Genomic DNA, 13289 nt, shown 5'->3' with positions numbered 1-13289 from the left:
GGGCAGAGAGAGATTACATTTTTCAAATTTTTACAGATAAAATTTCAGCTAAATAAAATCTCGGACTAACCAATACGAATATTTAATGGTTATTATAAGGAATATCTAGAATTTTATTTAAGTTTTTTTGCGCTATAATACGGAGTATATATATATAGAGAACTTGTATTTACGCGCAAAAAATAAGTAAATAAATTCTAGCATATTATTATATATATATTATCCCGTATTATACGCGGGAAAAGCGAAAAAAAATGAAATAAATTCTAGACTACTTCTTATAATAACCATTAAATATGTATTGTTAAATCGAGGATTTTATGTTAGCTGAAAATTTATCTGTAAAGTTAAAAATATGTAACTCTCTTTGTTCTCTTCCTCTCTTATCGGAAAATTTCAAAAAAATTCTATATAAATAATACAATATTCAGAGAGAAATCTAAACTCTAAAGGAAATATAAAAAACATGCTAGCTAAACGCACAAACATTTCGCGTTTGGTCAAATAACACCTTATTATCCTATACATAACTTTGTTCATTTTTTCAAAGTTTCTATTAATCTATAAAAGCAAACTAAATAATATCCTATTTCAGTTTATCGGTGTTTTACTTATTGATTAGTTAACAGGGTAATTAATAAAATATTATTAATATTTCTAAATTTAAAACATTATGTGAATTCTCTACACGAATTCAAATTGGTGCAATCACACATTTTTTATTTTATTGGTTATATTAATAAATAGAATATACATATAGCAGAGAATAATTAAATATTATTTTATGTGTCGTTGATTCTCCCTTGAACATTGCATACAAAATAGAGCTACACACACCCTCCTTCTCTTCCTCCCCTCCCCCCCTGCCACCGACATACCAACTCCCCGTCTTTTACCCCATAGTATTTATCTACAAAAGTCGAAAATATAAGGTATATTATTTGGGGGCGGGTTATATGGGTCAATATAAATCTGTCTATTAGTTGGTCCATGCAACTACGGCATTTTTCCGTTTTTATTTAGTGTTCTACATTTAAAACGAAATATAAGACCACAAACTGTATAAAATGTACTTTAAGTGATTTTTTGTGAATAAATGTCTCAAAAAACACTTAAAACCACGTTACAATTCTAAAAAATTGTAAATTATCCAATTATTAATCTAAAAAATTTGTTATCTAAAAGAATCTCACAAAATTCAATATTTGTACATTAAATAAGAAATAATTTGCCATTATCCATATTAAATAATAATAATATATGATATTAAACGGCCAACTAGAGCCCTAGCGCAAAAAATTAATTTTCGGAAATGTATTCTTGGTTTGAGATTACTAAGTTTTCATAGATAAATTAAATCTCGAAATTACATATGGAGGAGAAAACTAGGCGAGAAAAATCGGACCTATATTTTTCGCTTATTTTTCTCCATATTATAAGTTCGAGATTAATTATATATAAACTTAGTAATTCCAACCAAAAGATACAGTCCGAAAAAATTAATTTTTAGCGCTTGGACTCTATTGGCGATTAATAATATAATATATTATTTACAATTGATATATATTTATATACTTAATATGCATTGTTAGTGCGGTAGTTCTTTACCTATACAATAATTCGGATTGATCGCGAAGCTTTTATTTTAGGATCCGCCTTATAAAATTACAACGGTATTTTTTGTTAACACTACATCTAAAAAATTAATTAAAATGATAAAGACGGACTGTAACAAAGTTTCTAATTATACAGTTTAAAAAATGCGAGATTTCACATTTCTCTTCTTTATCTATACATAAGTGAAATAAATGTCTCATTAAAAATTTTAAACACATTAAATTATAGAAAATTTGTAAATTATACCTAATGTGTTATTTAAAAGCATTACAAAGTTCAATATTAATTTTAAATTGTATATATTATGTATAACAAATGATGATTCCGTGTTCTCTTTTATTACATTTTATTTCGACTAATCCCAAATTTCGTATTTCATGATTCATTATTAAATTTCCCAGATAATCTTTTTAAAAAAAACAACATCTAAATAAGCAAATTAAACAGAACAAAGTAAATGTAAACAAGATATTATTAACGTAAACAAAGAGATTTATATAATTTAAAAAATGAGAGGCAGTACATTTCTCTTCATCCTATACAAGATTTATTGTATTTTATGATTCTTTGTAAATTTACAAGTATATTAATAACTAAAAAATCAATATAAGTAAATAAATAATTAATTCCAACCTCTGTAGTTGTTATGCGAAGTCGCGAAAGTATCTGTTTGACTCTGTACTGCTGATATATGATCAATAACATAATCCAAAAAATTTCCTGTTTTATGGAAAAAAACATCGTGCATTTTTTAAACTATTTGTGACGCTGTAACAATTAAAATATTATTTTGTAATCATTAATGAAATATTGATAATAAAACATTATATAGTATGCGTATAATAGAAAAGAAAGATTACCGAAAAATGATGATAATGTCGAATTTAATATATCGATACTTACAATTTTGGTCCCCAAACTATTAAGTATTGGGATAAATAATATTATATAGCAAGTAGACCAAGTCTTCTAACCACGCTTGAAATATTGCAAATATATGGATATATTGACCATGTTTACTTTGAATACTGTGCCAGGGATAATAAGAAAATTAATCAACGCGAGAGATATTAGAACAAACATATAGAACATATAATATCTGGCCCATAATTATGAATTTATATCTATAAAACTTAAATAATATATACACAACATTTGATATCTGAGGGTAAGAAGATACATGGTCGAAACTTCAAAGTGCCAAAATATATATTCCTGGAGTGTATCCATACTCTGCTACTTTCGTTCGTCCCAATGATTATCTTCGATATTGTTGGTTTCCACTAGGAAAAAAAAAAAAAGTTTCTTCTGACGTGGAGAATATCGAAGGTTCGGATGCTAACTCTGAGGACAAGTCAGTAGTACCTTCTTGTGCGATTGTATTCCAATGATGCACTTACATTCGTGTAAACATACATCTTCTCGAATTTGAATAGATTTTGCCACAAAAGTACAAATTTCGTGCAAAGCGTTCTCTTTCAGGTTTCTCTCTATATCTGTTCAACTCATTCGTATCAAAGATAGCGTCTCCTAGTGAGAATTCTAGTATTGAAATATTCTTTTGATTGATTTGCGATCAATTCTCTAAAAAATTTGTTTATATTGCTATATGAAATATTAAGTAATGAATAATATATTAATTTTTTCTTAGCATAGGGCATCTAAAATACGACCATAAAATATTGTAATAAAATTTTTGATAATGAGACTTGTGTTGTGTCAAGATTATTTTTCAGATAATATCAAAAATTTTGGTATAAGTCTTTGTACAATACCACATTTGATGAATTTGAATATATTTAAATATAGTAAACGTTGTTCCGTTATATTTCTTAAAATAATGCCCTCCGCCATTGAAGAGATTTCAAATAAAGGAAGATATAAATTGGGGGAATTAGTCCAAATTTAAGTTTTGCTTGAATCTTGACACGAATTTTTAAAATCTGCAATTATATACAATATGTCCATACAAAATCTACTATCATTTAATACGTTTTTATTGTTTCCTTCAACACAAAAGTATTAATATATTTCAAAATAAATAATACTTCATTGTCTTTTGTTAATATACCTGTTTTTACTTATACAAATGCAACACGGTTATAAAAGTTTTCAAATATTAGATAGTAATAAATGGTAAATTTAATTATGTCATATTTTTCATACTTAAAGTAATAAAAAAGAAGTTCATAAATTAATTAATTTTTAATTTTTATAAATTTTAAATATATGAAATTTTACTGCACTAATTCAAATTCTTGCAATCACACTTTCATATTTTAATTGTTTATATTAATAAATACAATAATATAGCAGAGAACGATAATAAATACATTTTATCGTCGTTGATTCTCAATTTTGACATTGTATACAAAATAGGGCATTGGTATATCTACAAAAGTCGAACATATAGTGCTTACAGTAATGTCAATATAACATGGTCTGTTATGTTGGTCCATGCAAATATGGATATTTTACGTTTTTATTTTATTTGTTCTCCTATTTTGTTTAAACGAAATCTAGACACAAACTGTATAATTTGTAGTTTAATAGATTTTTTGGAATAAATTCTCAATAAACGCGTTAACCAGGTTTTAAATATAAAATATGTAAATGATCATTTTGTTATCTAAAGAATTTCACAATGTTCAACATTTTTACAATTGTATATATGATAACTAATTATGCGATTGTTAGTGGCGTATGTACTTTACTTTCATATTGACTCATATTCTTTAAAACATGATGACAAAAATAGACACAGAGCAGGCTAATATGACTACTCAAAAACACAGACATATTATGATATCTTTGAAATGTTGCAAAAATGTCATTATGAGTATCCATGAATATGCTCAATTAATATTTAATTACTCACATTTTGTCTCATAGTATAAACTGCACTCATAATAACCTTCATTATAATATGAATTACAATACATTTTATCATATCGGACGTTCTGCTAATGCAATTAACAGGATTAATCGCATTTGTTAATTTTATGTTCTATTATAAATTCTCTAACGATATCTCTTGTTAACTCCAACATCTAAAAATGGCATTAAACATTGATTAAAGCGACATGTAAACAAAATCTAATTTTAATTAAAATATGAGAGATTGCCACATTTTCTCTTCTTTTATACAGATTTAGTGTAATATATGATTCTAGTAAAATTTACAAGTATATTAATAACTTAAAAGTAATAGATGTAATAAATAAGTTTCAACCTCTTTAGTTTCTTATTGCGAAGGACGCGAGTTGTTCACAAGACTTGTAAGTCGGTAGATATCACGTAGCCAATTCGGGCATTTCTCGCTTTTATGTAACAACATCTTGCATTTTCTAAATTATTCAGTGACGCTTTGTAAAACAATTAAAATATTACGTTAATCATATAAAATTAAAAAAAAAAATTATATATGTATGCGTATAATAAAAAAAGAAAGAATATGTGAAATAATGATAATGTCGATTCTAACAATATTCTAACTTACAATGTTGTTTCCACAAAATATAAAGAATTCATTTTTCAATATCTAGTACATCGAAACGTAGACAAGTCGTCTTTCCACGCTATGAAGAAATATTGTATATCATTGATTTCTTGACCAAAAATATTTTGGAAAACCTGGCCAGGTATAAATATAGGATAAATTAATTCAAAGCGCAGAATATAAGAACAACATAAACATCATACTATATGACCCATAATTATATAGTATTATTATCTATAATATTCTTACATAATTTTACAAAGCCATTTGAATTTTCGGATAAGAAGATACATTGCTCGAACGTGCAAAGTGCCAAATATATATTCTTGAAGTTTCTTCCTAAATTTGCGTACTTGCTGTTTCAGTCCAATGATTATCTTTGAATTGTTGTCTAAAAAGTAAAAAATTCTTCCAAAAAGCTGTTTTTTAGGTTCTTTATATATCTGCCCAAAACTCTTTCGATGGAGTACTTCAAATAGTAACTTTCATATTGAAAAAAACTTTCGTGTTTTTCCATCCCAAAAAAAATGTAATGAATTTTTAACAATTTAAAAATCCATTAAATTTTATAATAGTAGCATTAAATATATGAAGATCCTACTGGGGAAAAAAGTGTTAAAAAACAAGATTAATCTTCTCAATTTTAAAACTATTTCAGCCCTAAGGTTAGTATACTTTTCAAATCAATTTCTTTCTATCAATAGATCAATAATCATCGAGTAACTGAATTTTTTACTTTTATTTTTAATTTCAATACATTAGCAAATGAGTTATCGAAGTAATTCTTTTTTTGACCTTATTGTAATAATAACAAAAAAAAGGGAATTGAGACAAATAATTCGCATGTGTCGAAAAAATTTTATCCTTTTGTAAACAAATTTTTGTTTTCTTTTTTTCTTTTTCCCTAAGACTTTCTATTTTTTTTTTGGGGGCATAGGGCAATCTAAAATACGACCATAAAATAGTGTAATAATTTTTGAAATGATACTTAGTGTTGGTCAAGTTTAAATAAAAATGAGCTAGATAAAGATGGGGGATAAAAAGTAGTTTAAATTAATCTTAGATAGGATAAAATGATTTGTTTAAGTGTATTTAGTAGATAAAGATTTTTTAATTATATGACGATATTTAGATAATTGTTTTAGAATAATATTAAAAATGCTTTGTAAACACAGTTATACAAGAAGTATAAATTATGAAAAAGATACAAAAAACTATATGTATACATTATTTTTTTTTAAATTTTTATCGCCCTTTTTTGTTTTTAATTTAAGTATTCTTATGTGCTATGAATTTAAAACCAAAATTATCTGAAATATTTATGGGTAAATAATATTTAAATTTTTTAAATTAAAAATTTTTAAAGTTACAATTCAAAGCTGAGTATATATATGACACTTTTTTTATATTTTAATTAGAAAAGAAATATATATAGTCAATTTTTAATTTGTAATTTAATTATCTTTTCAAATTTTTATTTCTATGTAATTGCAAAACTCTATAAGTGTATTCTATATGCAATTAATAAACATTAATGTGCTAAGTGTATGTATGATGATTTAATTTTTTTTAATATTTTGTAGGGAAAAATTTTTTCCCAAAGATATTTACAAAAAATTTTCGACTGTGCTTTTTATATGTCATTGGAAGCTTTTTACTTTATAAAAATTTTTTGGTGATTTTATGCTATTTATAAAAAAACCGATAGAACAAAATCAAGTGTTTGCTTTTATCACGAATATATATCATTAATATAATTTTTATATTTTAAAAATTTTAGTTAAAATTATTAAACAATCCCCATTTAATAAATAAATCAAGTACTTTTACGTTGCATTTTTAATAATTAAATCTTTTAAAAAAAAATTTTTTAATGATTTAATATTTTTCGACCGAATGAATAAACAATAATATTTATTTAATTAATTACACAAGTTTAATATTTATGGTTTCTCAAGTGTTATTGTTTAAATGTGCGAAAGACCAAATTATAAACGTCCAAAAAACCTGGTCCCAAAAGTTTTGGATTAATTTAAAAAAACATCAATTGAAAATTTTGGTTTTTAAAAATTTGGGCTTTTATTTTTGACAGTCGACCTTAGAAATTTTTCAGTATATTATATTACGTTTTTCATTCCATATTATATTTAAACTTATATTGTATATATATATTATATATGTTAAACCCGTTTTAAAATAACGGTAGAGTTTGCCAAAATATTGAGCATTTGAAAAAAAAGAAAGCGATAAATTTAAAATGCAAATAAATGCAAATACCTAAATTTTTCCCAATATTTTGTATTTTTTACATATTTATAAAATACGTTCTTCGCAGAAGTGATAATCCTGGTGCGCAAGCGTTAATGAGACAAAAAGATTTACAAATTAAAAAGAATTACCTTTTAGATATTTTTTTTTCCAAGAACTTGTTTATTTGGGTTTTTTGCATAACGAAATTGCTGGCACAAAGCATCGAAAGTAATTTATATCCTCAAAAGTGATAACTTTATCCCAGAATGCTGGTTATTATCTCCTCTGGTAAGTACGTTTTTTACAATCAGAAATTATGAGAAAACCAAAACCAAAAAAAGGGAAAGTAAATTAAGTGATTGCATTCCCCATTCGCGTATATTACTTCCTTTTGGGTTTTTTTCGCAGTACACGAAAAAGAGTTTGCCTTTACAAGGCACAGATGTGTGTTTGATGTAAAGGCGAGGAAAGTTTTCCCCCGATAAGACGGTCTGTTTTATTATAAATTTGATCTCAGTTTTTAAAATTTTATTGTTATTTTTCACTAAGATATAGGTAAAAGGACTTGCCTCGGCCATGCGCAGAAAAATGTAATTTAAAATTTAAAAAAAATTTACCATTTCTTTCTAGCGCTTGAAAGAACCTCGTGACGTTCATTTTTTGGTTAAAACACAAAACCCTTAAAAAACTTTTGAACAGCAAGTTTAGATGTACATATGATTTCTAACTTTTAAATAAAACATGTATATAAATAATGTCCTTTAGCGATAAAATTTCCCAAAACCCATTTGTGCTGTAAAAAATCAAGGATTTTTTTTAGCTAAAAAATTTTATTGGTATAAAGTTGAAAAATTTTAAAATTTTCTTTCTTTCCCTTTTTCCTTATCGAGAAAATTTCAAAAATCTAAAAAAAATTATATGCAATATATTGAAAAAATACGTGTACTGAAATAATGTATTAAATATAATTAGTTTAAAAATATTCTGACAATTTTATTTTTAGTTTTAACTTCACGCGGTATTACGGGATGTAAACTATTACAAAGTGATTAGAGGATATATATTGTTTAAAATCGCTCGATACTGAAAAAAACTTTATTTGTAAAATTAAAAATTGATTTTTGAAAAAAAAATACAAGATGAGTGTTCTACTAGAAGTTTAAAAAAACGGAAACAAAAGGGGTTTTACATTTTAATGACATTATATGGGGTTCTGTGCCCAAATCGGAGTACATTTGCTGTCTTATCACTAAGCATGTGTTTTCGAATTATGTGTTTTCATATTCAGATAATAAAAAATTAATAAATTTTTTATTATTTAATTTATTATTATTAACTATTTATTTATTTATATTGTTTTCTATAAGCTTAATTAAAATATATATTTTACAAATTTTTAGTTATTTTAATTTACTATATTCCATGTATTTATATTATGTATTATTTAGTTAATTAAAAAATTTTTTTTAAATAATCAATTATTTTTTTAAAATTTTTAAACCAATAATTATTCAGGTATTATTTTACGTTTTAAAACGCCAGTGCTGTGATTTGAAATTTTCTCTAAAAAAGAGAAAGGGGAAAAAGAGATATTTACATTTTTATTTTCAAAACTTTACAGGTAAAATTCTCAGCTTAAATAAAATCCCGACTTTTTACAATACGAATATTTAATAAATGATGTATATACATAGTTTATATAAGGGAAATTTTTAAAAAATTTTTATGTAGTTTTATTGGCGCGTATATACGGGGTGCATTATTTTTGAAATATAAAAATTTTAAAATATAAAACTTTAGCCAAAATTTTTTTAAATTTCGTCTAATATCTGAAAGTGTACAAGGCACGAAAATTTTTCTTAGCACTTGCTAAAACTACTTTAAAAATAAATCTTAATTCGAGATTTTAATTTCTATGGTCTTCTCTGAAAACCTTTAACGAGATGGGTAAAAAAAAATGTATCGGGGCCCAAAATCGTTAATCGGGGAAATAGGAATAATTGAGATTTTTTTCTAAAATTTTCTTATCCCTATATTAAGAAATTCGTGCGCGTGCACAATTTATATAAACCATAGTGAAAAAATTAATTTTTTGCTTTCTAACGGCCCGAAAAAATTCGCGTTCGGCTCGCTTTGTTATTTCACGGCTGATAGGCGTCTGATGGGGTGAGAGAGAGAAATAGAAGTGCTCTCACCCTTTCGATTGGGTATCGGGGTTTTAAGGATAGCCAAAGGTTAATTTATTCCACGTTAAATAATAGTATGTATATGGGAAATGTGAATTTGAATATTACACGTCTTCACGTCGACAATTCTTCAGAGTGTATCTTGCCGTTTTCGCCGTCGTTCGATGTTTCAGGAAGAGAGATATGATCTGTTCTGTTCGGTTCTCTATTGTCTTTTCGATTTCCCAAAAAGTCGGCATATTTATACCCGGTGTTAAAACCTTCCCTACCCGAAACATCGGACCAATCAGAATTACCTTTGTTCATCGCGCAGAACTGTGTTTTCGGTTTTCTCGACAAACAAAGGATCGCTCAGAACGCTTTCAATAATAAATATTACAAATAAATAAGTACCCGGCACGAGGTCGACAAACAAAACACGTAAATCAGCTAATCTCATCGTCGGTTAACGTCTTTATACAAAAATGCCTACAGCTCGGCCATCCTGACTTTTTGACCGTCCCGGTCAACGTTATTACCAAAATTACAATACGCAATAAATAAAATTCCTTTACCAAATAATATATAATCATGCTCGAATATACGGGTGCATTTGATCCGTCGCAAATTATATCACATCTCGTTTTTTTCTTTTGCGCTTCGTCAATATTTGTCTGAGGTTTATCTCGCGTCGAGGTCGCACTACGGATAATCGCTCACCTTAATAGATCGCTCGCATCACCTCGCTGCTCAATTTTTTCACCATCGGAATTATCATTCTATCATATTTTCCACCTGTCCGTTTGCCCTCGGCGTGCCCACAGCAATTGATACGTGCTCTATAGCACCGGATCCCAAATATCTCTCAAATATGTCAGATTTGACACAAGTTCCTCTGTTCGAAATTGAATGTCTCGATTTACCATACGCGCAGAAATATTTAAAGAGATACTCTACCGATTCCTCCGATGCTGTTGACTTACGCGGGTAGAGCCGGATAAATTTAGCGAACACGTTGATGACGACAAACAGGTGACGCCCAAACTTGAAAACAGAGTTTTTTCGAATAAAAACGTACAATGATTTTGCCACCAATAAAAATCTCGGCATAGATCGATGAAAATGACTCGCGAGTCCGACGAACCTATGTACGTCCCTGATGTTACATGGCACCGGATCATTCAACGCAGACTCTATATTCTCATCGCTCGGTCGTTCGTGTTTTAATGCGATAACCCTCTCGAGATCCGGCACGCACTTCTCCGCTCGAAGACTACTCAAACCATGAGATTCGTAGACCTCGCAGATCTTTTCGGTGGTATCTTCATCAACCGCCGGATTAATTTTCACTTTTTCGCTCGACCATACCACATTGTCGTCGCATTCAATATGCATCATTTGACTAACGCGCGCTTCTTCCGCGTTTGTAATTTCAAAATCTCGCCCTAATGTTACACGCAGCGACGGACAATTCAGGAAATCCCTACCGAGCAAAACGCTATACGCCATCGTATTAGGAGGCACCGTATAAAATTTCATTTTCAAGCGCACGCCTTTTACCTCCAAATCGGCGTGAGCGATACCGTCAATATTTAACCGCGAGCCGTTGATTCCGCAAAATTGATCGATGCTCTCGTTCTCGAGCAGACGTGAATCGCCCTGAATTATATCGCTTTTAACTAAACTGATCGGAGAACCCGAATCTATGATTGCGTCCACCACGTAATTGTCAAAACCTTTATTCTCGTTTTCAGTTATAATTTTTACAGTGATTGTATATGGCTTTAATAATGCAACCGGTTGCACGACGTTCATCGACGTAGTTTGCGCAACGCTGTTCGGCGTTTCCGACGCCGCGGACCGATTTCGCTTTGGGCATTCTCTGGCGAAATGATTCGGAGATTCGCACACATAACACACTCGCTTTGCCTGTGGTCGCACGCACTGATCCGCAGTATGTCCTGCTTCGCGACACCTGTAGCACCTCGTCGAGTCTCCCCGTGTCGATGTCTCCGCTCTTCCTCCGCTGGTCGTCCTCGCTCCGTCTCTCCCTGGCCGGACGTCTGGTCTCTTTGGATTCCCTCGAACCACCTTCTCGAACGCCTTCAATAGCTCTCTTCCAGATTGGAAGTTCATCAGGCGCGCCTGACTCTGCAGCCGAGGATCCGTCACTCCTTCGATGATGTAATCGAGGAGTTCGTCTTCCGCGATTGGTACGCGATTTGCGAGAATCACCTTTTCGTGGTAATAATCGCAAAACTGCTCGTCTCCTTTCCACACACGAGCCTCGAATTCTCTCCTCAGTGTCAGCTTTCCTGGCCGCAGGTCGAACATCGACTCCATCTCTCGCAGAAGGTCCTCCAGGTCCAGCGTCACATACTCGGCCTTTGAGTAAAACCAGGTCAACGCACGGCCTTTCAACCGAGAGCTAATCAACACTCTCGTCGAATTCTCGTCCAGCTGATACGTGCGTCTCAGCAGCTCCAACTGCTGCCTCCATCTCCAAAAGGTGCTGTCCGTCGCGTCAAACTCAGGCAGCAGCTCCTTGATTCCTCTCACACCGCCGAACGCAGAAATGACGCTGTCGTTCGTTATCGTCGGTGTCGAGGCTGCACTCCTCATCATCTTTATTTCTCTTTGGAGCAACTGTCGCTCTCTCTCCAAAATTTCTCGCTTTCGACGCAGTAATAAGAGTTCTGCCTGCGTCGCGTCGTCATGCTCTCTCCGTTCCGGCGTCGTCATCCTCACTCGGTCCCCTCGTCTCGGCGTATCGTCCACGGTCTCCATCTCCATGGCGTCACCCTGTTCCCTGGGTGCACGCACCCCTCCTGAAGCCGGGATGCCATCCGAATATCTCTCCTGCCTCCGTTGCTCGCTCAATCTCGCCCATACGCCTGAATCGTTGGCATTCAGGCGCTGGATGAGCTCGGCTTTCGACCCTCCCAAGGTCAGTCCTTTCTCGCGAAGAGCCTCCTTCATCTCAGCGATGGTGAAATCACTCGGCTGCATCGACTCCGCCACCGTCCCTCAGATTTGCTCGATCGGTTCCTCGGGCACTCCGCGATGTCCCCGACACTCGCGCAACCCAAAGATCACTATGCGTTGATCGTCTCAACCCGCGCGTCCCACACTCGACGCGTATCGCGAACTCCCGAATCGCCTCTCCCAGGCCGAATTCGCGAAACCGGGTGCAACGCCTCGATCCCACTTCTGATTAACTGTAGGCGTATCTTTTATCTAATATCGAATATATCAATTAATTATTGATTATGGAAATGTAGGAGTGCAGGAGAAGGCCGGATGAATTTAGTTGACTCAGGAAAAGAAGTCAGGTTCGGAAGATATATATATATATGTTTATTGCGAGTCGGAAACGTCTTCGCTGTCCAAGTCCCGGTTCTACTCTATCTTCCTTCCGCCGCCTCGATATGAAGGATTGTCTGCCGGATCGTGAGAGAATGCGTGCTTGTGTCTCGATAAAACGCTCCGAAGATGATGTTCTCAACAATGATCTGTCCCGATTCCCAAAAAGTCGGCATATTTATACCCGGTGTTAAAACCTTCCCTACCCGAAACATCGGACCAATCAGAATTACCTTTGTTCATCGCGCAGAACTGTGTTTTCGGTTTTCTCGACAAACAAAGGATCGCTCAGAACGCTTTCAATAATAAATATTACAAATAAATAAGTACCCGGCACGAGGTCGACAAACAAAACACGTAAATCAGCTAATCTCATCGTCGGTTAACGTCTTTAT

General features: G+C 31.5%; 1 protein-coding gene across 1 annotated transcript; it reads right to left on the bottom strand.

Moving 5' to 3' along the window:
• Positions 1 to 9781: 9781 nt before the first annotated feature.
• LOC146723852 (uncharacterized) lies at positions 9782 to 12546 on the bottom strand. Its single transcript, XM_085480987.1, is given in 2 exon segments — positions 9782 to 10799; positions 10801 to 12546. Coding segments are annotated over 2 exon segments (1785 nt in total). The 5' UTR covers positions 12541 to 12546; the 3' UTR covers positions 9782 to 10754.
• Positions 12547 to 13289: the final 743 nt, after the last annotated feature.

Source organism: Nylanderia fulva, unplaced genomic scaffold (genome assembly GCF_048542155.1).
Source record: "Nylanderia fulva isolate GAGA-0341 unplaced genomic scaffold, ASM4854215v1 Scaffold164, whole genome shotgun sequence".
In the NCBI taxonomy this organism is placed as follows: domain Eukaryota; kingdom Metazoa; phylum Arthropoda; class Insecta; order Hymenoptera; family Formicidae; genus Nylanderia; species Nylanderia fulva.
This window is presented reverse-complemented; position numbering and strand designations above follow the sequence as displayed.